Here is a 27,892-nt window from a genome sequence, read left to right as displayed (position 1 = left end):
GTGGTCACATACATTTCACAATACAGAACTGTCCTAACCAGTAGTTTCAGAAAGGATACACACACGGTTTGAAAATCTGATCTCTGCTCGAATAATTGGAAAAGAAGCATGGAAAAAGTCTTGCTAACTTATCTTGTTCTCGTTTTAGTCGGGCCACAAATCGCAAGAACAACAGGTTAGACTACATCACTGATCACTACATTGTTGGTTGATTCTAGGCTTCTCAATATCTAGTTAAATTATATTATACATCTATATAACAAATCATTTTTTATCAATTATCTAGACATTATCTAGATAATTGATAAAAAATATTATCTACATAAAACAGATTATTTTTAGGTTTGATATTTAATCATTAACTCAGTTTGTCAATATAATATAAGCTTGCGAGTAAATGAATAATACCTGTCCAGTTAAAGCCAAGTTATAGCAGGTCGATGGTGAACCTTTATAATGCCGTTTATTAGAAAAATTTGCAGACAATATCGCAATAAACTATAAAGAGTGTCGAAATAACAACACCGATTATTGATAGCCAGTCATCAACCTCTTCGATAGAAACATCAATATTTAAGCACACAGCATGACAACAAACCATGCCTTCGAGGATTCAGGGAGATTCAATGGTGCATTGCGTAACCTAATTTCTTGATTTGTCTAAAACTTTAATAACAGGAGTAGAGTAAAGAAGTGGCACGATGACAATTATAAATGTGGACCTATAAATAACCCTCTCTCTGATGGGACTCCAGCTCAGTGTAATCCTGACCACCCAGCTGCTGTTCTCCACAGGGGTGGTACGGGAGGACACCACTATATTGCTTATGTATCACGTGCATTGACTACAGGAGTGAGTAGAGAATTAATAAAACTTAAATGACAGGAGAAACAAAGTGGAGAGAAGACGGGCGATGTGGTCCTGATTACCTTCTCTCTGATGGGACTCCAGCTCAGTGTAATCCTGATGTTGAGTACAGCTGCTGTTCTCCACAGGGGTATTGCGGGAGAACACCAGATCACTGCTTGTGTCAAACCTGCATTGACTACAAACGTGAGTAGTATTAATAACACTAGCAGGAACCCGTATAACCCTAAAATGGTGTCAAGACTCAAGAGACTAAAATTATTATTACCTATTTAATTCTCGTTTTTGACACCACTTGGGGGTCCAAATTTTGGGCTCTAAAATTCCTATTCCTTGGCCGATTTTTTATTTTTATCATGCTGATTTGGAGGCCATTAAAGCATTTGACCCAGTCAAAAAAGTTTCAGTTGTATATCTTTTACGGTTTTTGCGGAAAGTCGCGTTAAAGTTGATGCCATGGTGTCAGTAAAATGGCACGGATAATTTCCAATTTACCCTGCCCTGGCCTTGTTTACAGATTCCGATTTACTGCGTTCCAATTTACTGCAAACGCAGATTTACCGTGCTCCAATTAACTGCAAACGCAGATTTACCGCAAACCCCAATTTACCTCACTATCAAGCCAACGTTTATCGAGAACCTAATTTTATTCATTATTAACGTTTCTAAAAATAATAACAAATGGATTAACTCCAGAGTGTGTTGATAAAGCGGATGAGGATGGATTAGACTACAGGGGAACTGTATCTGTCACAGTATCAGGAAACGTCTGCCAGAGATGGGACTCTCAATCACCTAATGAACACAGTGCAACTGCTGAGAGGTAAGTTTTCTTGGTGCTTCTAAGGCACAACAGGTATAAACTAGTCTCACCCACAGGCGGCCACAATATGGCATAACCCAGATTTATATTTATTCTTATCCAGATTATTCGGAATTTGGAAGATGATAGTTGAGACATGTACTCTATTTAATAGAGCGTCCTAAATCACTTTACACCCAAACTTCGAAATGTTTCTAAAAGGGCTCTCGACAGAAGCCAAATTGTTAGTTACGATTCACAACACTACCTACTTTAGGAAAATAGCTTATTACAAAATCATTTTCAGAAAACCTGATTCAGGACTGCATGAGAACTATTGCAGAAATCCAGACGGGTAAGTCTTCTATATCTGATATATCTGCGGTAGTGTTCCATAATCATTTTTATCATGTCGAGCACAAGGTATGGGCACAAACATTTATTGTAGATTTAAGTAAAATCTACAATAAAACTGCAATGAAGGGACTTTGGAATATAAATGATCTGTGAAACTTATTTTTACTTTTAGGAATTCTCCATTATAACATGTGTCATTATTTTCCTCAGTGAATCAGGCGCCTGGTGTTATAATGGTGAGGGAACTGTGCCTCGATGGGAGTACTGTGATATACCTATATGCGCTGGTAAGCATTTTGATCTTCAAACTAAATCATAAATACTCATAATTTTATAGCAGAGATCATGTGTGGCGTGTGTTTATAATGTCTATACTCTCAGCTCCGAAATTCGAGAGGTTGCGTGTGGGTGCAGTTACTTCACTAATACGACAGAATTAAACGTCATTTGACAAACTGCGGGAAAAAATGTTTATGTGCTCCAATTGTAAAATTAAAGCTGACCTTTTATTTGCCCAGTTGACGGAGGCTGGTCTGAATTCTCGGAATGGTCTGAGTGTTCGGTTGCATGCGGAGGAGGACGTCAAAGTAGAAGCCGAAGTTGTTCCAACCCTGCTCCAGAAAATGGAGGGGCTGATTGCGATGGAGGCGATCGGCAATCTATGGACTGCAATGCTGACCCTTGCCCCGTTGACGGAGGATGGTCTGACTTTTCTGATTGGTCTGAGTGCTCGGTTGCATGCGGAGGAGGACGTAAAAGTAGAAGCCGAAGTTGTTCCAACCCTGCTCCAGAAAATGGAGGGGCTGATTGCGATGGAGGCGATTTGCAATCTATGGACTGCAATGCTGACCCTTGCCCCGTTGACGGAGGATGGTCTGACTTTTCTGATTGGTCTGAGTGCTCGGTTGCATGCGGAGGAGGACGTAAAAGTAGAAGCCGAAGTTGTTCCAACCCTGCTCCACAAAATGGAGGGGCTGATTGCGATGGAGGCGATTTGCAATCTATGGACTGCAATGCTGACCCTTGCCCCCTCGTTGACGGTAAAGTATGAACTTCTTACTTACTTTTACTTGAAAAGGTCTCCTCTTAGTCGTTGGAGTGGCCTGCGCCACACAGTAACACTAACTCCTTTTTCCGGTGTATTAGACCTCTCCAATGTACCCTGTTTGTTGCTTGTTGTTCTGCATGTCAAATTATTTTGACATCGTGATCAGCTTATCGAGACGAAACTTTTAGTACTAATATTTTAAGATTTAAAGGAAAATAATTTTCAAAATTTTAAAATCTGAACACAAGCATGTGAAATTCTGAAAAAATGTTTGAAAAATTTGGTGCTTTAAATATTATAATTTTGGTACCAAAAGTTGCAATTGACAACGTTCATTACGATCCTGTAAGAATTATTTGAAAATATTCCATATTTTTGGAGTTATAGGCATTTTAAGCAATAAATTACCTATTTTTGTCCTTATGTATGAGTTGGCACAGAATTTTTTGTCTCTGATTTTGATAAATTTGGTACCAAAAGTTGCCTCTAAGTTTAAGAATTGCACACTGGTAAAGTATGAACTGCATGAATATACATACCTTATCGGACCTTATTTGGACGGACATTAAATGAACGGACATAATTATGAACAGACATTAATATGATGGCTAGAAGGCATTCAAAATCATCAAAAATCCGAATTTTTTCACCTTTTAATATGTTTTTTTTAATTTTAGTAAATGATTTTTAAATCCATTATTCATACAGTAAGCAATAAAAGCAGTCGTTAACTTTAAGCAGTAAAAATGTTAAAATATTTGTACATGATCAGTGTCTTATATCACATATCAACTTTATCAAATGGGTTCGAAATGGAAAAATTTTTGAAAAAAATTCAACGGACTTTAACTTTGACGGACCTTACATGAATGTACTTTATTTGAACGAACATTAAGATACACGCTAGGGCCTCCAGCGTTCAAGTAATGTCCGTCCAAATAAGGTCCGATAAAGTAATAATTCTTTCACAACGATGTGAATATTCAAATCTCAATATTTTCAAAAACACCTGACGCCATTTTTAACTAGTAACATGTTTTAATTCTTTAGAATCAAAATTTTGTTGTGAAATTCCACGACTGATTTAACTAAGAAATTCGATAACGCAATTCCACTAATTGTGTTGGTCTTCTTGGTTATTACCCAAAGGAGAACAGTAAGAACGGTCTTATCTAACAAATTTTAGATCAAATGGCTGCCAAGTTGCTTTTTCTCTCTCTCTCTCAAATGGATTAAATGCCAGAGATTTCCAATTTACCCCGCCCTGGCCTTGTTTACAGATTCCGATTTACTGCGTTCCAATTTACTGCAAACGCAGATTTACCGTGCTCCAATTAACTGCAAACGCAGATTTACCGCAAACCCCAATTTACCTCACTATGAAGCCAACGTTTATCAAGAAACTAATTTTATTCATTATTAACGTTTCTAAAAATAATAACAAATGGATTAACTCCAGAGTGTGTTGATAAAGCGGATGAAGATGGATTAGACTACAGGGGAACTGTATCTGTCACAGTATCAGGGAACGTCTGCCAGAGATGGGACTCTCAATCACCTAATGAACACATTGCAACTGCTGAGAGGTAAGTTTTCTTGGTGCTTCTAAGGCACATTAGGTATAAACTAGTCTCACCCACAGGCGGCCACAATATGGCATAATCCAGATTTATATTTATTCTTATCCAGATTATTCGGAATTTGGAAGATGAGAGTTGAGACATGTACTCTATTTAATAGAGCGTCCTAAATCACTTTACACCCAAACTTCGAAATGTTTCTAAAAGGGCTCTCGACAGAAGCCAAATTTTTAGTTACGATTCACAACACTACCTACTTTAGGAAAATAGCTTATTACAAAATCATTTTCAGAAAACCTGATTCAGGACTGCAATGGAACTATTGCAGAAATCCAGACGGGTAAGTCTTCAATATCTGATATCCGCGGTAGTGTTCCATAATCATTTTTATCATGTCGAGCACAAGGTAGGGGCACAAACATTTATTGCAGATTTAAGTAAAATCTACAATAAAACTGCAATGAAGGGGCTTTGGAATATAAATGATCTGTGAAATTTCTTTTTACTTTTAAAAATTCTTCATTATAACATGTGTCGTCATTTTCTTCAGTTCAAATGGCGCCTGGTGTTATAATGGTGAGGGAACTGTGCCTCGATGGGAGTACTGTGATATACCTATATGCGCTAGTAAGCATTTTGATCTTCAAACTAAATCATAAATACTCATAATTTTATAGCAGAGATCATGTGTGGCGTGTGTTTATAATGTCTATACTCTCAGCTCCGAAATTCGAGAGGTTGCGTGTGGGTGCAGTTACTTCACTAATACGACAGAATTAAACGTCATTTGACAAACTGCGGGAAAAAATGTTTATGTGCTCCAATTGTAAAATTAACGCTGACCTTTTATTTGCCCAGTTGACGGAGGCTGGTCTGAATTCTCGGAATGGTCTGAGTGTTCGGTTGCATGCGGAGGAGGACGTCAAAGTAGAAGCCGAAGTTGTTCCAACCCTGCTCCAGAAAATGGAGGGGCTGATTGCGATGGAGGCGATCGGCAATCTATGGACTGCAATGCTGACCCTTGCCCCGTTGACGGAGGATGGTCTGACTTTTCTGATTGGTCTGAGTGCTCGGTTGCATGCGGAGGAGGACGTAAAAGTAGAAGCCGAAGTTGTTCCAACCCTGCTCCAGAAAATGGAGGGGCTGATTGCGATGGAGGCGATTTGCAATCTATGGACTGCAATGCTGACCCTTGCCCCGTTGACGGAGGATGGTCTGACTTTTCTGATTGGTCTGAGTGCTCGGTTGCATGCGGAGGAGGACGTAAAAGTAGAAGCCGAAGTTGTTCCAACCCTGCTCCACAAAATGGAGGGGCTGATTGCGATGGAGGCGATTTGCAATCTATGGACTGCAATGCTGACCCTTGCCCCCTCGTTGACGGTAAAGTATGAACTTCTTACTTACTTTTACTTGAAAAGGTCTCCTCTTAGTCGTTGGAGTGGCCTGCGCCACACAGTAACACTAACTCCTTTTTCCGGTGTATTAGACCTCTCCAATGTACCCTGTTTGTTGCTTGTTGTTCTGCATGTCAAATTATTTTGACATCGTGATCAGCTTATCGAGACGAAACTTTTAGTACTAATATTTTAAGATTTAAAGGAAAATAATTTTCAAAATTTTAAAATCTGAACACAAGCATGTGAAATTCTGAAAAAATGTTTGAAAAATTTGGTGCTTTAAATATTATAATTTTGGTACCAAAAGTTGCAATTGACAACGTTCATTACGATCCTGTAAGAATTATTTGAAAATATTCCATATTTTTGGAGTTATAGGCATTTTAAGCAATAAATTACCTATTTTTGTCCTTATGTATGAGTTGGCACAGAATTTTTTGTCTCTGATTTTGATAAATTTGGTACCAAAAGTTGCTTCTAAGTTTAAGAATTGCACACTGGTAAAGTATGAACTGCATGAATATACATACCTTATCGGACCTTATTTGGACGGACATTAAATGAACGGACATAATTATGAACAGACATTAATATGATGGCTAGAAGGCATTCAAAATCATCAAAAATCCGAATTTTTTCACCTTTTTATTATGTTTTTTTTAATTTTAGTAAATGATTTTTAAATCCATTATTCATACAGTAAGCAATAAAAGCAGTCGTTAACTTTAAGCAGTAAAAATGTTAAAATATTTGTACATGATCGGTGTCTTATATCACATATCAACTTTATCAAATGGGTTCGAAATGTTCGAAATGGAAAAATTTTTGAAAAAAATTCAACGGACTTTAACTTTGACGGACCTTACATGAATGTACTTTATTTGAACGGACATTAAGATGAACGCTAGGGCCTCCAGCGTTCAAGTAATGTCCGTCCAAATAAGGTCCGATAAAGTAATAATTCTGCACAACGATGTGAATATTCAAATCCCAATATTTTCAAAAACACCTGACGCCATTTTTAACTACTACTAGTAACATGTTTTAATTCTTTAGAATCAAGATTTCGTTGTGAAATTCCACGACTGATTTAACTAAGAAATTCGATAACGCAATTCCACTAATTGTGTTGGTCTTCTTGGTTATTACCCAAAGGAGAACAGTAAGAACGGTCTTATCTAACAAATTTTAGATTAAATGGCTGCCAAGTTGCTTTTTCTCTCTCTCTCTCAAATGGATTAAATGCCAGAGATTTCCAATTTACCCCGCCCTGGCCTTGTTTACAGATTCTGATTTACTGCGTTCCAATTTACTGCAAACGCAGATTTACCGTGCTCCAATTAACTGCAAACGCAGATTTACCGCAAACCCCAATTTACCTCACTATCAAGCCAACGTTTTACCTCACTATCAAGCCAACGTTTATCAAGAAACTAATTTTATTCATTATTAACGTTTCTAAAAATAATAACAAATGGATTAACTCCAGAGTGTGTTGATAAAGCGGATGAAGATGGATTAGACTACAGGGGAACTGTATCTGTCACAGTATCAGGAAACGTCTGCCAGAGATGGGACTCTCAATCACCTAATGAACACAGTGCAACTGCTGAGAGGTAAGTTTTCTTGGTGCTTCTAAGGCACATTAGGTATAAACTAGTCTCACCCACAGGCGGCCACAATATGGCATAATCCAGATTTATATTTATTCTTATCCAGATTATTCGGAATTTGGAAGATGAGAGTTGAGACATGTACTCTATTTAATAGAGCGTCCTAAATCACTTTACACCCAAACTTCGAAATGTTTCTAAAAGGGCTCTCGACAGAAGCCAAATTTTTAGTTACGATTCACAACACTACCTACTTTAGGAAAATAGCTTATTACAAAATCATTTTCAGAAAACCTGATTCAGGACTGCAATGGAACTATTGCAGAAATCCAGACGGGTAAGTCTTCAATATCTGATATCCGCGGTAGTGTTCCATAATCATTTTTATCATGTCGAGCACAAGGTAGGGGCACAAACATTTATTGCAGATTTAAGTAAAATCTACAATAAAACTGCAATGAAGGGGCTTTGGAATATAAATGATCTGTGAAATTTCTTTTTACTTTTAAAAATTCTTCATTATAACATGTGTCGTCATTTTCTTCAGTTCAAATGGCGCCTGGTGTTATAATGGTGAGGGAACTGTGCCTCGATGGGAGTACTGTGATATACCTATATGCGCAAGTAAGCATTTTGATCTTCAAACTAAATCATAAATACTCATAATTTTATAGCAGAGATCATGTGTGGCGTGTGTTTATAATGTCTATACTCTCAGCTCCGAAATTCGAGAGGTTGCGTGTGGGTGCAGTTACTTCACTAATACGACAGAATTAAACGTCATTTGACAAACTGCGGGAAAAAATGTTTATGTGCTCCAATTGTAAAATTAACGCTGACCTTTTATTTGCCCAGTTGACGGAGGCTGGTCTGAATTCTCGGAATGGTCTGAGTGTTCGGTTGCATGCGGAGGAGGACGTCAAAGTAGAAGCCGAAGTTGTTCCAACCCTGCTCCAGAAAATGGAGGGGCTGATTGCGATGGAGGCGATCGGCAATCTATGGACTGCAATGCTGACCCTTGCCCCGTTGACGGAGGATGGTCTGACTTTTCTGATTGGTCTGAGTGCTCGGTTGCATGCGGAGGAGGACGTAAAAGTAGAAGCCGAAGTTGTTCCAACCCTGCTCCAGAAAATGGAGGGGCTGATTGCGATGGAGGCGATTTGCAATCTATGGACTGCAATGCTGACCCTTGCCCCGTTGACGGAGGATGGTCTGACTTTTCTGATTGGTCTGAGTGCTCGGTTGCATGCGGAGGAGGACGTAAAAGTAGAAGCCGAAGTTGTTCCAACCCTGCTCCACAAAATGGAGGGGCTGATTGCGATGGAGGCGATTTGCAATCTATGGACTGCAATGCTGACCCTTGCCCCCTCGTTGACGGTAAAGTATGAACTTCTTACTCACTTTTACTTGGAAAGGTCTCCTCTTAGTCGTTGGAGTGGCCTGCACCACACAGTAACTCCTTTTTCCGGTGTATTAGACCTCTCCAATGTACCCTGTTTATTGCTTGTTGTTCTGCATTTTTTATCGTGATGTTATCGACACCTGTGAAAATAGCTGCATCCTCCAAGACACATGAAAACCAGTTTTTGCGAGGTCTCATGCCTCTTGACCTTTTACCATGCTTTGGGATCCAGCGCAGAAGATATTTAGGTATTGTTTCTTCTGGAATTCTCACCACATGTCACCACCAAATCATCTGAGCCTAGCTGCTCGTACGAAAGTATCAACAGGGGCGATGAACTACAATATACATAATAATTATTCACAACGATGTGTAGTACTGCTTGTTTGGATCAGTGTTATTCTTCTTGTGCAGGTTCTGACTTCTGAACAAGAAGTTTATGCTATAATCGATCCTTCAATGAGCGGTCTGAACTAACGAAGCCTGAGCTTAATTTTGTCAAATGTTGCAGCTTTCTAGCTTGATGCTTGGCTGAGTATCTGATAGGCTGTACTGGAACTGGACAATGGACAGAGTAACCTTGACCGGCCGAGTAGACTTTTCCTTCAACTTGCCAAATCTACTGAGCTTCATTGCTGGTCTCAGTCCAACCTCCTCACAGTATGTCACCAACAGTTCTGTTGAAGTCTTCACTGGCATCTTCAGGCAAGCCAAAAAGTATAATATTGTTGCTCCTGTCCTCTGCTGCGCTTGCATTACAGACTTGAAGACTTCCTCAAACGTCTCATGGGTCAGTGTAATTTAGCTTTCAGGTTGACGAACAATGACGTTTTCCCGAACAGCGTCACTGTACTATTTTAACCATAGTTTGTTCTTGCGTCAATTTTTCGGGAAAAGTACGTAAAGTGCGTTTGAATTATTTCGTGCGTTAAAAGTGCGTTTAAGTACGTTTACCGTTGAATTCACCAGCATTTTCTGTAGACTGTAGAGACAAACAATTAAAACACATGAATAACGTTCTTAAAGATTACATAGCGAATAAATTACATTTATTTCTCTTGCATTTTATAGTTTCTTTTCAATATATTTAAGTAAGGAACTTCCAGTACAATCTCTTTTCACTGTCGCAAGTGCTTTACGCGTTGAAATGTTCCTCAAACATTTTTTGGCATTCCAAAAATAGCTACTGTGAGGCTCACCGATGACAGTTTATGTGAAATCTTGGAAATAACACTGTCTGATGTTTTGAACTGTGTATTCAAAAATGAAAAAACCGCAAATGGCCCAGCGAGGGTAGCTGTAAAAGTGCGTTTTACGTTTTTTCGTACGTTAAGTGCGTTATGTTTTAAAAGTACGTTAAGTGCGCACGAACCAACTATGATTTTAACTGACTCTCGGCCGTTTCTTTTACAGCGGTCTGCACTGCCTGCAGCTGTTTCAATAATTGTTTCGTGTAAGCTGATAACCCACTTCTGATTCTTAATTAACTGATTCTTGGTTGAGCTTAGTGCGATTTTCATCTGCTTTAACTTGTCATTTTGAAAGCGAACCAGATGAAATGATTCTGCCAGTAACATTGCTAACTTATAGTTATCTTCAAAAACCTCTTGCACAGAAAAGTAGTCATATCAACTGGTGGTTCACAACTGAGCTGATTCAGAGCTTTGGCCATCTAAGCTCCATCATTTATTAGACTCATCTTGAGTCGTTTAGCATGATTTTTAATACAAAATATTTGGATTCATTGTTAAAAATGACTGGAGTGACAAATAGCTATGTGGAGATGTTTAAGAAATTTGCATAAAATACTCACCACCACTTTTTTAGAAAATTCGGTTTAAAAAACCCAAAATTGCCATAGATCTGAGATTTTGCAGGCTGTTTAGACATTAGGAAAATTATAAAAAAATATTTATAACCCTTAATACTCATTGTGTATATCAGTACGTTTAAGTATAGAAACCAGACTTAGCTCCACAACCCAAAGGATGACCCAATAGCAGAGAATACTAAATCACGAAATGCGGGATTTTATTCGACTTTTATTTAAAGTTGTCACTTTGTCAAAAATCAAGCTTAAAAACGCTTAACTTGATGACGTCATCGTCCATCGAGTGATGATAATGACGTTAAAATATTTTTGCATGTAATTAAAACTTAAGTTTAGGGTAGACTACCTTAGTGATTATTTCTAAACTTGACATCGTACTATGCTATGATTTCCACTTTGTATAAAAGTATAAACAATGAGCCAGAATGCCAGATATTGGAAAGTATGTATTTTTAAAATCATCATGAGGCTGCCACGCCCTCCTTCAATGAATTAGAGGTCTCTGTGCGCTCTGATTCACAGATGGCCTTGTTTACAGATTCCAATTTACTGTGTTCCAATTTACCGCAAACGCAGATTTACCGTGCTCCAATTAACCGCAAACGCAGATTTACCGCAAACCCCAATTTACCTCACCATCAAGCCAACGTTTATCAAGAAACTAATTTCATTCATTATTAACGTTTCTAAAAATAATAACAAATGGATTAACTCCAGAGTGTGTTGATAAAGCGGATGAAGATGGATTAGACTACAGGGGAACTGTATCTGTCACAGTATCAGGAAACGTCTGCCAGAGATGGGACTCTCAATCACCTAATGTACACATTGCAACTGCTGAGAGGTAAGTTTTCTTGGTGCTTCTAAGGCACATTAGGTATAAACACGTCTCACCCACAGGCGGCCACAATATGGCATAATCCAGATTTATATTTATTCTTATCCAGATTATTCGGAATTTGGAAGATGAGAGTTGAGACATGTACTCTATTTAATAGAGCGTCCTAAATCACTTTACACCCAAACTTCGAGATGTTTCTAAAAGGGCTCTCGACAGAAGCCAAATTTTTAGTTACGATTCACAACACTACCTACTTTAGGAAAATAGCTTATTACAAAATCATTTTCAGAAAACCTGATTCAGGACTGCATGAGAACTATTGCAGAAATCCAGACGGGTAAGTCTTCTATATCTGATATATCTGCGGTAGTGTTCCATAATCATTTTTATCATGTCGAGCACAAGGTAGGGGCACAAACATTTATTGTAGATTTAAGTAAAATCTACAATAAAACTGCAATGAAGGGGCGTTGGAATATAAATTTCTTTTTACTTTTAGAAATTCTTCATTATAACATGTGTCGTCATTTTCTTCAGTGAAAATGGCGCCTGGTGTTATAATGGTGAGGGAACTGTGCCTCGATGGGAGTACTGTGATATACCTATATGCGCTGGTAAGCATTTTGAATTTGATCTTCAAACTAAATCATGTGTGGCGTGTGTCTATAATGTCTATACTCTCATTTCCAAAATTGAAAATTTGTGAGGTTGCGTGTGGGTGCAGTTACTTCACTAATACGACAAAATTAAAGTTAAACGTCATTTGACAAATTTTTGCGAAAAACAAAACGTTTTTCCAATTGTAAAATTAACGATGACCTTTTATTTGCCCAGTTGACGGAGGCTGGTCTGAATTCTCGGAATGGTCTGAGTGCTCGGTTGCATGCGGAGGAGGATCTCAAACTAGGAGCAGAAGTTGTTCCAACCCTGCTCCAGAAAATGGAGGGACTGATTGCGATGGAGGCGACTTGCAATCTCGAGACTGCAATGCTGACCCTTGCCCCATTGATGGAGGATGGTCTGACTTTTCTGATTGGTCTGAGTGCTCGGTTGCATGCGGAGGAGGATCTCAAAGTAGAAGTAGAAGTTGTTCCAACCCTGCTCCAGAAAATGGAGGGACTGATTGCGATGGAGACGATTCGCAATCTCAAGACTGCAATGCTGACCCTTGCTCCGTTGACGGAGGATGGTCTGCCTTTTCTGATTGGTCTGAGTGCTCGGTTGCATGCGGAGGAGGATCTCAAATTAGGAGCAGAAGTTGTTCCAACCCTGCTCCAGAAAATGGAGGGACTGATTGCGATGGAGACGATTTGCAATCTCGAGACTGCAATGCTGACCCTTGCCCCATTGATGGAGGATGGTCTGACTTTTCTGATTGGTCTGAGTGCTCGGTTGCATGCGGAGGAGGATCTCAAAGTAGAAGTAGAAGTTGTTCCAACCCTGCTCCAGAAAATGGAGGGACTGATTGCGATGGAGACGATTCGCAATCTCAAGACTGCAATGCTGACCCTTGCTCCGTTGACGGAGGATGGTCTGCCTTTTCTGATTGGTCTGAGTGCTCGGTTGCATGCGGAGGAGGATCTCAAAGTAGAAGTAGAAGTTGTTCCAATCCTGCCCCAGAAAATGGAGGGGCTGATTGCGATGGAGACGATTCGGAATCTCAAGACTGCAACGCTGACCCTTGCCTTTGGAGAAACGACAAGCGATGTGGTCCGGAGTTCCCCCTCGCGGATGGCTCTCCCAGTCAGTGTAACCCTGACCACCCAAAAGGCGCTGTTTGCTGTTCTAAGTGGGGACGGTGCTCATCCGTACCAAGATATTGTACTTGTCCTACCTGCGTCAACTACGGCCGAAGTAAGTGTTAACATGAAAGGCAGAAATTCTTTCTTGGTCGATTGAATAGTTGGTTAAGTAGTTATAGTGGAAGGCCGACACTTTTCAACCAACTTTTCAATCAACCGATTCGTAGACACATATGTACGCTAATTAGCTATACATTTTCTTGGTTACCTTTTAAAAAGTGACTCCTCTGGTCCGTTATACACGTCTTTAAAATACCCTCAATTATGATTGCAATAAGAACATTTTACTTCAGATCGCTTTTTGCTCCCATTACAAGAACATTTGAATTTAACAGTTATTTTTTATTTATGTTTTATTAACATCCCTTCACCTCTCAAGACTGCGACGGTGGCCCTTGCCCTACAGTTGACGGAGGCTGGTCTGAATTTGGGGAATGGTCTGAGTGCTCGGTTTCATGCGGAGGAGGATCTAAATTTAGAAGTAGAAGTTGTTCCAACCCTGCCCCAGAAAATGGAGGGGCTGATTGCGATGGAGACGATTTGGAATCTCAAGACTGCAACGCTGACCCTTGCCTTTGGAGAGACGACAATCGATGTGGTTCGAAGTTCCCCCTCGCGGATGGCTCAACCAGTCAGTGTAACCCTGACCACCCAAGAGGCGCTGTTTGCTGTTCTAAGTGGGGACGGTGCTCATCCCAAAAAAAATGGTGTACTTGTTCTACCTGCGTCAACTACGGCCGAAGTAAGTCTTAACATGAAAGGCAGAAACTCTTTCTTTACGTCGATTGAATGGTTGGTTAAGTATTTATAGTGGAAGACCGACACTTTTCAACCAACTTTTCAATCAACCGATGCGAAGGCCGAAGACACATGTTCGCTAATTAGCTATAAATTTGATTGGTAACCTTTTTAAAAGTGACTCCCCTGGTCCGTTATAAACGTCTTTAAAATATCCTCAATTATGATTGCAATAAGAACATTTTACTTCACATCTTTTTTTTCTCCCATTACAAGAACACTTGAATTTAACAGTTATTTTGTATTAATGTTTTATTAACATCCCTTCACCTCAGAATAGAATTTGAGAACATATCGTCGACTAGAAAAACAGCAGATGGGTGTAAAAGAATTTGAAGCATGATTTGGACAATTTCTCGTCGAGAGAGCACTAAGATTTGGATATTTGTAAAGAGGTCAACCATATTTGTTTGATATATGACAGTGCAATTCTGGGTTTGATCATTATTCAATACTGGAAGCTTATTTGAAGTTATTCGCTGTCATCTGTCACTGTCAGGAAATATGGATTTCATCCCCATTTATTATAGTAGTAGTACCCAGATCTGTACAATGCATTGAAAAAAATTGTAACAAACATTTTCGTTTTGTGTATTTTTATTACTATTAATTTGACCAAAACCCATAATAGGGTAGAGTGGACCGCTGCCAGTGTTTCTCTTTCCCAAACAAAAGTCAATGATATTAATTGGAATGACCGTCTGCAAATACAAAATGATACCAATTCATTTACAGTTGTAATAGATTAAGAAGAACTACCCGAAGGCAGCTGTACTCGGCAATAAAAATTCAATAAACTTCAGTTAATTCACTAACTACCACCCTTATATCCAGAAATACTAGGTATCGACCCGAACGCAACCCAAAAATATTTTTACAGCATGTGATTGATGTTATAGTAAGGGGAAAAGTGGCATTCCGTTGGATTTGAATGTTCACAAGGATTTCTCAACGGAATATGGTAGTTAAGACCCCTACGAACATAATTAGACTTGTTGCCAATTTTGTATCTCAACAGAAACACCACTTTTACCACTTTTTACCACCTTTGTACCACCTGTCTGGTTTGCCAAATATCTTTAGTTGTGAACGGCGTAAAAGGCTGCAAATTAACCTAGAATGTTTATCTTATCAAGGAGTAAAACTTTTGTGTGAAAAATTTTTACATTGGACAATCAGCTAATTGGATAATTACCAATTAGTTAATCACCAAAAAATTTGAAAATTTTTTATTGGCTCAAAATGATTGAAATCGTTTAAAACACGGAGAAATGTAGTTTTTAGAAAAACTTCAAAAATTTTTCACTTAAAAATTTTTTTCGAGACTTGGAAAAAAGTTTGAAAATTTAAAAATATTTTTTTCCGCCAAAAGTGATCGAATTGCATGAAACGTGGATAAAAATGCTTTGCAGAAAAACTTCGAAGATTTTGAGATAGGGGAATACTAAAATCATCAATATTTGAAGTTGGAGTTCAGTAAATCTCGACATATTTTAGTAATTAGGAATAGCTTAGCGGAAAGGGCTGAACCTGAAAAAGGTTAACCACACAATATTAGAGTTTCATAACTAATTACAATACAGCTTTATCAAATTCCACATAAAGAAACAGCACAAAAGGACCATTTAAGATCGAACCGATTTTACCTGCTGTACTATCATTTTATTGATTTCAATGATCAAAACCTCTGTACCGTCAATCTTGCCAATCTATACCGGGTATCTGAATGTACCGGACCTCTTATTTACCTCTATAATTAGACCCAGTTGTGCAAGAAATGCGATTTCTCACAGGGGTTTCTTTTAACTGTGCACTTTTTGTCACTCTCGCAACTCGCAAGAGGCCCGGTATTATAGGGGGGTATAGGAAGCGAGTGTAAATATACCTTCCATCATCCACTGTGCCCCCACTGTGGCTTTTTTTGTATTGTGAATGCGCATGCCGCTTCGTTTGCTATGCCAGATACCTCGAATAACCCCCATATGTCATTGCCAGGGTCGGGATAGAGCTGGAGATAGCATTGAAAAGTTGCTAGGAATAGCTAGATTTAGAGTAAACTGGTGGTAGCTGGGTGGTGCTAGCATGGATGTAGCAGAACGTAGCTACACGGGGTTTCATTGGAGTTGGTTATTTTAATGGCCAAAGAGTGCCGGAACTAAAGTTACTTAAGATTGCAGTTGAGGGGCAGTGTAAACCACGGTGTAGTCAGGGACACAGAGCTACAGTGCAGGAGTACTGCAAGTGCAAAAGAACAGTGCAAGTGATACAGTATGCAACAGTAAAACGCCGAAGAAGGAGATAAGATTGTGGCTGCAGAGGAGGAGAGGAGCTGGAACCTGATTTTGTTTGGGTTGAAAGAAGAGTAGGAAGAAGAGTTTCCTGCTCTGGTAACTGCATTTTTGGAATAGGTGGGGTGAGAACTTATTTTCAAGCGACAAGGGTGGGCTGGAAGCAACCAGGTACAGCTATCCGACCTATTAAGATCACCGTCCTGAGCTTAACAGCCTTTCATCAGAATCTGATGAAAACAGAGAGACTGACCCACCCTTTTTAGATTGATTGATCAAAGTGAGTCTCTTTAGCCCTCTTCTTCTTTAGAGCTTTAGGTTAGTGATCAAACTCTTCGCTACTCGCTCTTCACTGGATCTATCAGGACAGATTCACATCTTTTTAGGTCTCAACCAGCCTTAGTTTTCCTGTTTTCATCATGTAGTACGTTCTGCTACCTCCATTTTAGCACCACCCAGCTTCCATCAGTTCACTCTAAGTCTAGCTTCGTCGGCGTTTTACTGTTGCAGACTGTATCACTTGCACTGTTCTATTGCACTTGCAGTACTCCTGCACTGTAGCTCTGTGTCCCTGACTACACCGTGGTTTACACTGCCCCTCAACTGCAATCTTAAGTAACTTAAGTTCCGGCACTCTTTGGCCATTAAAATAACCAACTCCAATGAAACCCCGTGTAGCTACGTTCTGCTACATCCATGCTAGCACCACCCAGCTACCACCAGTTTACTCTAAATCTAGCTATTTCTAGCAACTTTTCAATGCTATCTCCAGCTCTATCCCGACCCTGGCAATGACATATGGGGGATATTCGAGGTATCTGGCATAGCAAACGAAGCGGCATGCGCATTCACAATACAAAAAAGCCACAGTGGGGGCACAGTGGATGATGGAAGGTATATTTACACTCACTTCCTATGTAGCACACTTAGTGTACCTAGCTGCTCGAACTTAGTGGTAGGATAACAAAGTGAAAGACTTTAAATTTTGGGGTTTTGTAGAAAAGTAAAGATTGTAACGTAAATAAAAATGGTAAACTCCAGAACTGATCTCTCTCTAAACTAAACATGTGAGTGATAAATTTAAACGTAGAATTCTGTCTCGTCTAAGGTGGGGTGGAATTTTAAGAGTTGACGGATGAATCGTGACAAAAACTATCAACAAGGTGAACTAAAACGGAAGATCATAAATGGGATGGTGTGTCACGTGATTAACTAAGATAGGCCTGATTGGATGGCTAATTAAGTGAGTGAAGATTATTGGATTAAGTGGCATGCTTTCTACTGTGCTTGATGACAACCTATGAAACTAACTGATGAGAAAATGTAACTTATATGAATTCAGGTGCTGCCGTAGTGACTATTAAACTATTTAATTTGAGGTGTGAGTGAAAAATACTAATTTGCGCACAAATAAAATATCAACCATATAAATATTTCTGACCAGTAACTTTTTTAGGAATTATGCCCAGATTATAAAGATAATATAAAGCCTACACACTGCACACCTATACCCCCCTATAATACCGGGCCTCTTGCGAGTTGCGAGAGTGACAAAAAGTGCACAGTTAAAAGAAACCCCTGTGAGAAATCGCATTTCTTGCACAACTGGGTCTAATTATAGAGGTAAATAAGAGGTCCGGTACATTCAGATACCCGGTATAGATTGGCAAGATTGACGGTACAGAGGTTTTGATCATTGAAATCAATAAAATGATAGTACAGCAGGTAAAATCGGTTCGATCTTAAATGGTCCTTTTGTGCTGTTTCTTTATGTGGAATTTGTGGAATAAAAGCTGTATTGTAATTAGTTATGAAACTCTAATATTGTGTGGTTAACCTTTTTCAGGTTCGGCCCTTTCCGCTAAGCTATTCCTAATTACTAAAATATGTCGAGATTTACTGAACTCCAACTTCAAATATTGATGATTTTAGTATTCCCAAATCTCAAAATCTTCGAAGTTTTTCTGCAAAGCATTTTTATCCACGTTTCATGCAATTCGATCACTTTTGGCGGAATAAAAATATTTTTAAATTTTCAAACTTTTTTCCAAGTCTCGAAAAAAATTTTTAAGTGAAAAATTTTTGAAGTTTTTCTAAAAACTACATTTCTCCGTGTTTTAAACGATTTCAATCATTTTGAGCCAATAAAAAATTTTCAAATTTTTTGGTGATTAACTAATTGGTAATTATACAATTAGCTGATTGTCCAATGTAAAAATTTTTCACACAAAAGTTTTACTCCTTGATAAGATAAACATTCTAGGTTAATTTGCAGCCTTTTACGACGTTCACAACTAAAGATATTTGGCAAACCAGACAGGTGGTACAAAGGTGGTAAAAAGTGGTAAAAGTGGTGTTTCTGTTGAGATACAAAATTGGCAACAAGTCTAATTATGTTCGTAGGGGTCTTAACTACCATATTCCGTTGAGAAATCCTTGTGAACATTCAAATCCAACGGAACCCTTAAATCGACCACTTTTCCCCTTACTATTAATTAATTACATTTTAATTAATTGCAACTTTTTACAATTTAGCAGAAATTTAGAAGAAATTTAAACTTCCTGCAAAATTTCTCAGATATTTCCTCGTCTGACTCTAATTTAATGTTTGTTGCAATTAAGCACCACATTAAATTTCAGCAAACAAAATTCTGTAAAATGTGAGTGCATCGAAATTTTGATAACACGATAAGAATAAAATTAATTTCAATTCAGTCCAGGAAAATAACATATTCTTTGACCTCTGTTACTTAAATATGTAATACCACATAACCACAGGTCTGGAAATAAACCTGGCATTCTCAAGACTTCGCATGGCGTTAAAACACGTGCAACCCGGTTAACGGGGAAAAAACAATTTCTCTGATAAGTACTTAAATTTGGAATTGAAATGATTAATAAAGAGATTTCAGAATTTTAAAAATAACAAGAATTGCGCCTGTTGTTTCGTTTAGGCGGTCGCTAGATTTTCATTCACTATAAGTTATAACTATAATTATAAGCTCTAATCAGCTCACTTCATAATAATAATATTAATAAATTTGACCAAAACCCATAATCATGGGTTGTGGACCGCTGCTAGTGCTACTGCTAGTGTCTCTCTTTCCCAAACAAAAGGAAATGATATTAATTTGAATTACCGGCCGCAAATGCAAAATGATACCAAGAATAAAATCGGTCGCTCGCTTTTTCCATTCATTCACGGCTTACGAATAATTCGGGTAGTTCTTCTTAATCTATTACAATTGTAACCCCCTATATTGTTTTTCAGGCATTTAGACTCATCGAAAGTAGTTCAGCAGGTATATTTAAGCTCAAAACATTATAATTCAATGTTAAAGATAACAGGAATAAGAAATATTTACATATGTATGTGAAGGTTTTTAAGAAATTTGCGCAAAATACGCGCCAGCATGTTATACTTATAGTTATAGTTATACGAAATTCGGTAAAAAATCGCGCGTGCTAAATCACTCTACAGTCGATCTTCGAGATTGTTCTAAAAGGGCCCCCGACAGTTGAAACCACCTTTAATCGATCTACATAAAAATGTAACCATTTATCGACAGAAATACGATATTTTAATTTATGTTCCCGGAATAGTATTAGTATAACCTAAAATGACTTGTTTGAAATCAAATATATAATTAGCCGAGTTCTGATTATATCTTACCAACCTTCCCGATAACACCAGTTTGTATTTAAATATTTGGAGGACTTCGACGCGCCGCGCAAACTAGCATTCTTGCTTTGCATCGAAGATCGTTGCTCTGCTTCGCAGAGCAGTGCGATCTCGATAGGTTGATACCGTCAATCAACTAAACTGAAACATTAGCTCCTAATAGCAACACTGGCGTAATGGGTTTTATTTTCAGTTACTGATGGACTGAACAGGGGGGGGGCTGAAACCAGGTTTTCGATCAAACGCTGCCATTTGTAGTCAAACTCAAACGTCACCAACAGTTGTATTGCTCTCGTGCCGCAATTTCATTAGACGAGAGCAGCTGTTGGCGACGTTTGACTACAAATGGCAGCTTTTGATCGAAAACCTGGTTTCAGCTCCCGCGCGGCCCCTGTGACTCAGACTGACCTGCCATTGTGTGCTACTGATAGTTCGCCGAAGGATCTCTCTGACATGAAAACGGCTATACTGACGCGTCTGACAAAGTTACTCAAACTGTTCTTTCTTCTCTGACTCTCATTTTACTTTACCTGGGGACCCCAGGCTATTATGTTCATAAACAGAATAAAGATTCGGCGGAATGACAGGCTGAGCGCCGCCCAGTAAATTTTACTGTGCCGGAATGTCGAGTGCACGTGCCCTTGTTATTTCTGGATGATAAAGTACTGCTGGGAATAATCTATACTCTATTTTAATTAATATAATGGTCTCCTTCTCCTAAAACTGTAAAACATACAGTAGCTGAGGACATATTAGAATTTTTGGAATAAAAATATATAGCTTACAAATACAATTCAGTCACATATATGACTGTAGGCTCAATATTCATATTGTGAACAGTCATAATTGTGGGTCAAGTTTTTGTAGTCAAAATCAGTAATGCATTACCGCCGTCATGTCCCAAACCATCTGATAAACCGAGTTTCGACCCTTTTGATGAATCAAAATCAAGGTTGTTAAATACGTCAAATTTTCGTGAAAGAATACGACGTATTCTGTATTCGGTTCTAATAAAGAATACGTCGTAATACGCCGGAATACGGTAATTTCCATGGATTGTTAAATACGTCCACAAATACGCCATAATACGCCGTAATACGCTGATTTGTCAAAATTAAACATTACATGTTACAGCTGCGCGCCACCCTCATCATTGATCATGCATTAAAGGAGTGCAGTTATACATGATAACTTAAATTTGTAATCAAATTTCATGGATAATAAGCTAACATTTTTGCGAAATTATCAATTACATATTAATACATATTTAATGATTTCTGATTTCGTTTCCTAAAACGATTTCGCAATTATCAAAGTTTAAAACCATTTTCTAAAGCTCAGTTCCCTCAACATATTTGAATTTTTGAATTTTTTGAATAAAGAATACGTCGTAATACGTCAATTTTCGAGGAATAATACGTATTCGTATTCCAATACGTATTCCCTCCTAATACGTATTTAACAACCTTGATTAAAATAAATTACTTTCAGTTACTGCCAAAACGTTTTTCTACAAATCCTCTGCAATGATGCCGAACGCTTGAACTTGAAGATTGAGTTAATCTTCAAAATGTTACTCCGATCAAAAAATGTAAGATGACAATTCCAGTTCATAATGTTTCACTGTGCACTGGATTTAGAGATAAACATTATATGTTATAATCCGTTGTTTCAGGCCGAACCTACGCGCGTTTAAAAGAATTTGCGCTTTCATTTTAAAACGTTCACTTTGACAAACCATAACTCTCCACCAATCAAGTCAAATTTCAATTTTAAAATATCAAAAGAAAGTAAAGAATTTTGCCAACATGAAAGGGGGTTTCTGGATGGGTAGGTAAAACACGATCTTCACCCTCAAAATCTACTTTTAAAACTTCGTACATTTTCCGCCGAAATTATAATTCTTATATCGTAAAACATCCCCCTACCTCCCTGCACCTCCCCCCCCCCCTTCTCACCCCCCCCCCCCCCCCCCCCCCCCCCCCCTTCCTGCTGCTTTCTTCTGCAGCTGAACTATGAACTCTCCGCAGCTCTCTCGCCCACCCAGAAAACCTTACCGCCTGCTGGGCTCGCTAGAGGTGATAGATTTTCAACAGCACGTTTGTCCTCGCGCGTCACATCGAGTTTAACTTTCGCACGCTGCATTTAGCTTAGTAGTCATGACAACGACATGACTTCGCAACGTTTAAAAGCTGTGATCTTTTATTTAGCCCAAAATCAAACTTTTTGGTTTAGTTCAGAATCTATGTTGTCCCAAATTTGGCTCCTGGGGAGCCAACTTTAAATTTACAAGACGGAAATTTTGTTGAAAACCGGAAGGTTCTATTTATTTAACTTTTGGAGATATACGGATGATGATTAATCACTCTACACTCGACTGTCACGTGACTTTTTCAACCTGTTCTCTAGCCATGGTCCTGAACGACTATTCTAAACCCTAACCCTCTAATCTGATCCCAACCCTAACCCTAACCCAATTCGTAACAAAAGCATATGCTGAAACTCTAACCCTAACGAGAAATTAGACTAACTTCCTTATACGGTCATATCACGTGATCGAGACAGTTTTTCGCCAATATCTCGTCAGGGGGGCATTCTAACCCTATGTCATGGGGTGATGGGGGGTGATTCGGAATCAGCGTCCGAAAATACATCGATTGCAGTTGATTTCAACTGTTGGGGGCCCTTTTACAACAATCTCGAAGATCGACTGTAGAGTGATTTAGCACGCTTGGAGATATACCCCGGCCGGTAGGGTTTGCTGGGCCTCATTGTCGTTTCACTAAGTATAATCAATCGTGATTGATTCACCGTCACGATGTAAATCCTTCGCATCTCGCCGATCTGCATACTGTGGCTGCATAGAAGATGCGCGGCGGCGCGGAGCGGCCCAATTATAGTGCATCGCACTACAACGATCGTGACTACGATACAGCCGCGCACTCGTGCAAGGGCTCTGGATAGAGCAAGTCGGGAAGGATACTGAATATCTATTGGTTTGAAGAAAATTGTGCTGGCCGAAATTAGCGCTAAAAAACCATCCTACGCGGCTCACTGTCGATGACGCACTACCTACTACTAGTATAATAGGTGAACGGCGGGTCTACAATGTATGATAAGTAATGTGATTGACCGTTGTTAATGGACTGGCCCGGCGCGCGCTACTTCGTAGCACGTGCCGTCGGGCTAATATTTCGAGAAGAAAGAGGCGCGCGCTACTTCGAAGAAATTTAGACGAGTATGGAGTAACATCCGTCAAGTTAAGTAATGGGAGCAAGCGTGCTAAATCACCTCATTTTATATTATATATAGTCTATCTTAGAAATACAGTTGAGACCAACTTGAACACTTAAACAACTGTATTTTGGACGCTGATTCCAATCAATCATACATGACTTGCTTTATTCTCTAACCAGACCCCTCTCGCTTGCAGTAGCGCGCGACCGCTGCGAAGGTGACACGAGATTCTATTTACTAATACTTTGTTTTTGTGAAACAAGCGCGTCACGCAGTATCAAGTATGCGTAGACACATGGCTATGTTATTTGTTAACTTGACGGATGTTATTTACTCGTTTAGATTTCTTCGAAGTATCGCGAGCTGCTTTCTTCTCGACGGCAAGTGCTACGAAGTAGCACGCGCCGGGCCAAACCATTAACAATGGTCAATTATTAACCCCATGACATGCTCCCCTGCCGAGATCAGATTTTGGCAAAAAACTGTTTATATCTCGATCACGTAATATGACCGTTTTATATTTAATTAAGGAAGTTGGTAAAACTATAATTTATCGTTAGGGTTTGAGCATATGTTACTTTTAAACATCCGTCAATACTGTGCCTCGCCGAGCTGCGTTGACGGATGTTACTCGTTTAAATCTTTTCGAAGTAGAGCGCGCCGCTTTCTTCTCGAATTGAAATGGCACTTGTTACGAATAAAAGTAGCTTGCACCGGGCCAAACCATTAACAATGGTCAACGAGCTGCGATGAATTGACATCGTCAATTAAAGTCCAAATGTTGACGTGTTAGATTTGATCCTTCAGTTCCTGTAATTTAAGTGCCGATTACATGCCGTATTTATACAGCAATGGTTGTCCGAAGTAAAGCGTAAGGGTGGTCATTTCACTTGATGGCCCTGCTGCAGCGTAGCTAAAATATTAAATAAGTAAGTTAAATTTAAAAATAAGTAAATAAGCGTTTTTTGCTGTTGGCGCGTCAAAATAGAATTATTGATCATAATTTTAATGCGCCGCGCGCATAAGAAATCAATGATGCAAGTCTGAGGAAACGCTGAGTGGAATCGAGCGCTCAATATTGTAAAATAGCTCACTGTTTCTCTTTAGAGGAAGTTCACTTGTCGATACCTTTAATGTTTGAACGTTCGCTAGCCTTTTGATCGATTTAATATATTGAGTAGTTTAGTTAGAGTTAATAGTTTAGTTCGAGTTAACATTTTAGTTTAGTGACTGATAGCACTGCATTAATGTCAGCTACAATCGCCCTTGATTCCCCTTGCTCATTGTTATATTTGGTGATAACTTAACTGATTTACTACGTCATACTTTTGTGATTATCAAAACTAACGTTATCATTTTACTTACACATTCTGCACTGATCTCTCTTGAAGCGGTGTTTCACGTAGTCGTATGATTGCCGAATGTAAAATATAGGGATATCACTGTACGAAAGATTTTCTGCTTCCATGAGGTGGCCACCTGATTGATCAAACAAAAGTTGTTTAAACTTATTGGCGCCTACTCTACTTTATGATGTTTTTTCCAATTAATTTGTAACCTGACTAACTCACTAATTACATCTCAGTTTCCCCGTCCCCATGGTTCAAGTAACCGGTCCCATCTTCGCTAACACAGAAGTGCTTGGTTTTTACCACAAACAGAAATCAGAGTTCCATTTCACGGAGAAGACTGACAATGACTTTCTTATGTTTCTACTGGATACAGCTGTACGGGTCATATCCATAGGTGAGTAATTATAATATTATTAAAGCAATCTTTACAACGTCAATTATTAATAAGTAAAATTAACTTAAATTCTCAACTCTTACTTACTTGATTAGGTCTCCTCAATCATTCGAGTGGCCTGCACCAATGAACTCCCGTTTGTGACGTATCATTTCCCTCCAAAGTTTTCGGTCACTAGCCATCTCGCTCGCTCCTTCTAGGTCTATGTCAGTGTTTCCTGTAAACGATGCAGCATCTTCCAGCAAACATTTCCTCCAGTTCTTTCTTGGACGGCCCCTAGATCTTCTCCCATGGGCAGGGGTCCAGTTAAGCAGGTACTTAGGAAGCCTAGTGTCTGGCATTCTGGTGACATACCAAATTCTCAACTCACTAAAATAAATTTTCCTTCAGTACAACATCTTGCCCCTGTAATAGAGGCTGTATCAGACGCTAGTGCAGACGCTCTCGAAGACCTAGCAGAAGACATCGATGATTCTAATGAATCAGGTTTGTTCAAAGAATCAATATTTATTACGAACATAGAAAACTCGATTGTTAATAATTAAGAAATTGTGATACGATTGCTGTGTTCTGCAGTGTTTGATGAATCAACTGTTAATTCGTTCGTTCCACTTTTATCAGGCATCTATAATCTATATCTCTTAAACCTCTCTTTTACAGTTTCAGATTTTCGCGGTTCGTCGAACACGATGGATGTGGACGAACTGAGCAGTATAAACCGAGAAGTAGAAGACATAATCCAACTACCTCCCGAACCAAACCCTCCTCCAATCCTCTCGTAAGTTTATCAACGTTTTATTCGACCGATTAGATTGGTTTCTCATAAAGTCTTGTATTTTTATCACAAAATGGATTTTATATTTTATTAAAGCAGTCAAGAAAAGGGAAACTAAAATATATACAGGATGATGCGCATAGTCTAAAAGAATTGGTCTCCTGAAGGTAATCGAACATCATTTATCCTCAGGGTTCAGCAGTCAGTCCCTAAGCAGATAGCACCCCTTCCCATCGCTCAGAGACCATCTTTACAACCCTCAACCAGTCACCAATACAGTTCTCAACCTATAACTAGTCAACTTTATACTTCCCAAGCGGCCTCGAATCAACATTACAGCTCCCAACCGTCGTCTAGCCAACAGTACACCTCGCAACCGTCGTCCAGTCAACAGTACAGCTCGCAACCAAGACACCAACCTGCTTCAATACCTGTTCAGGTAAGTTGGTTACACTCGCACTACCTGCCCGGTTTAGGAATATGTGCCTGAAGAGCTGGTTAGGAATATGCAGCATAATTATACAGTTTCAAGGACCAATCAGACGTCTGGATTCTGGTCATGTGCATGGGTATATCGCAGGCTATTGGTTTTTTTAGAAGCTTAAATTGCATAATTTATATTTCTGGCTGTTTTTGTGCTGGGCTATTATCGTGAGCAACCAGCTTATGAAACTTTTAAAAATTGTATGAGAGAGGCCCGTAGATGCAGTTTGAACAATGTCACAATAAAAATCACACTTCATTAATAATAATGTTTAAGTATTTCACTTCTTTAAGTATTTCATTCTACGTCAGTGCCACGAACATGTTTAACCTATGTTATCCCCCAGATTCCAGCCCCAGTGTCCGTCTCCACCGCCCAATACTCCACTCACATATCCGCCAGCTCTGTTCCAGTCTCCCTCGCTGTCTCTGAAACACCCGCCCCCGCTCATCCTGCTCCCGCCCCACAATCGTCCTCCCAACCTACCTCCTCGTCCTCCACAACTGTTTCGGATCATTCTTACAACCAATACGCTCCAGCCGCTGAACCCGAGGATAACTCCATCACTGAGGTTAAACCAGAGGGTGTAATTCCGGAGGTGGTGACCATCAAGGATGAAGTAGTCGAACCAATGCAAGTCTCCGGTCATGTCGACTCCCAGCTGCTTCCCCAAAGTACTATCAATCAGTTGATGAGTACCCTGCAATCAAACGAGGAAAACATCGGCGTCGCTAACTTGGTGACCACGGCTCAGCCATCCTCACTTTCGTCGACATTCCTTGATAAATCAAACAATCCGCTCTCCATGTTGAGCTTATCAAACACTACAAGCAGCATTAACGACTTGTTCCCGAGCAAGAGTGGGGTGATGAATTCCGGTAATGATCAAATGCCTGGTTCTTCTAGAGGCGGAGAATTGTAAGTATTGTTAATTATATTAATTGTTGTCAAATTGATAATTGATTGAATCTTGGAGTGTAAATTAGAATTAATAATATTTCAAATATTTACTCAGTGATCTGTCCTTGCAAGAGCTGAACAAATGATCTCATAATTTGTTACATTTGAATTAGAAACATGTAATTAAATGATTAAGTTTCGATAATTACTTCTCTCAGATCCTCACTTCGTTTATTTCAGAAAGAGTCTAATGGACAACAAGGCCGGCGGCAGTGGATCTACCAATCCGAGTAAGTGAAAAACAAACTTTTTTAGAACGATTTGAATGTTTGGATTTCAGAGATGGACTATGTATTGTATTCTTGGGGATGCGGGGTTACAGGCGGTTGGGAAAGTGAAATTTATTTTACATTCGTGAAACTTAGAACGATGTCCTTAAAG

The 27,892-nt window shown here is 39.1% G+C and overlaps 2 protein-coding genes across 4 annotated transcripts in view; both read left to right on the top strand.

Annotated features, from left to right (window-relative positions):
- Window positions 1-34: 34 nt before the first annotated feature.
- LOC134821711 (SCO-spondin-like) lies at window positions 35-14,916 on the top strand. Of its 3 annotated transcripts, none has more exons than XM_063832442.1 (20): window positions 35-175; window positions 887-1,054; window positions 1,565-1,691; window positions 1,978-2,025; window positions 2,238-2,314; window positions 2,546-3,067; window positions 4,535-4,661; window positions 4,948-4,995; window positions 5,206-5,282; window positions 5,514-6,035; window positions 7,542-7,668; window positions 7,955-8,002; window positions 8,213-8,289; window positions 8,521-9,042; window positions 11,616-11,742; window positions 12,029-12,076; window positions 12,277-12,353; window positions 12,574-13,593; window positions 13,921-14,283; window positions 14,615-14,916. In XM_063832442.1, exons 1-20 carry the CDS (start codon window positions 109-111, stop codon window positions 14,617-14,619), a joined length of 4,197 nt encoding a protein of 1,398 aa, XP_063688512.1. In that variant the 5' UTR covers window positions 35-108; the 3' UTR covers window positions 14,620-14,916. The 3 variants fall into 3 exon arrangements, with proteins under 3 accessions (XP_063688512.1, XP_063688511.1, XP_063688513.1); XM_063832441.1 differs by having other exon boundaries at window positions 41-175; window positions 14,620-14,802; XM_063832443.1 differs by lacking the exons at window positions 1,565-1,691; window positions 1,978-2,025; window positions 2,238-2,314; window positions 2,546-3,067 and having other exon boundaries at window positions 41-175; window positions 14,620-14,802.
- Window positions 14,917-25,073: 10,157 nt separating this feature from the next.
- LOC134821613 (uncharacterized) overlaps window positions 25,074-27,892 on the top strand; it is a 101,908-nt gene continuing 99,089 nt past the window's right edge. The window contains exons 1-6 of the mRNA XM_063832314.1: window positions 25,074-25,292; window positions 25,683-25,778; window positions 25,953-26,070; window positions 26,260-26,506; window positions 26,898-27,469; window positions 27,692-27,741. Of these exons, the coding sequence (XP_063688384.1) occupies window positions 25,145-25,292; window positions 25,683-25,778; window positions 25,953-26,070; window positions 26,260-26,506; window positions 26,898-27,469; window positions 27,692-27,741 (1,231 nt within the window). The 5' untranslated portion in view covers window positions 25,074-25,144. The remainder of the gene's footprint in view (window positions 25,293-25,682; window positions 25,779-25,952; window positions 26,071-26,259; window positions 26,507-26,897; window positions 27,470-27,691; window positions 27,742-27,892) is intronic.

This window comes from Bolinopsis microptera, chromosome 10 (assembly GCF_026151205.1).
Source record: "Bolinopsis microptera isolate Bmic1 chromosome 10, MBARI_Bmic_1.0, whole genome shotgun sequence".
NCBI lineage: Eukaryota > Metazoa > Ctenophora > Tentaculata > Lobata > Bolinopsidae > Bolinopsis > Bolinopsis microptera.
This window is presented reverse-complemented; position numbering and strand designations above follow the sequence as displayed.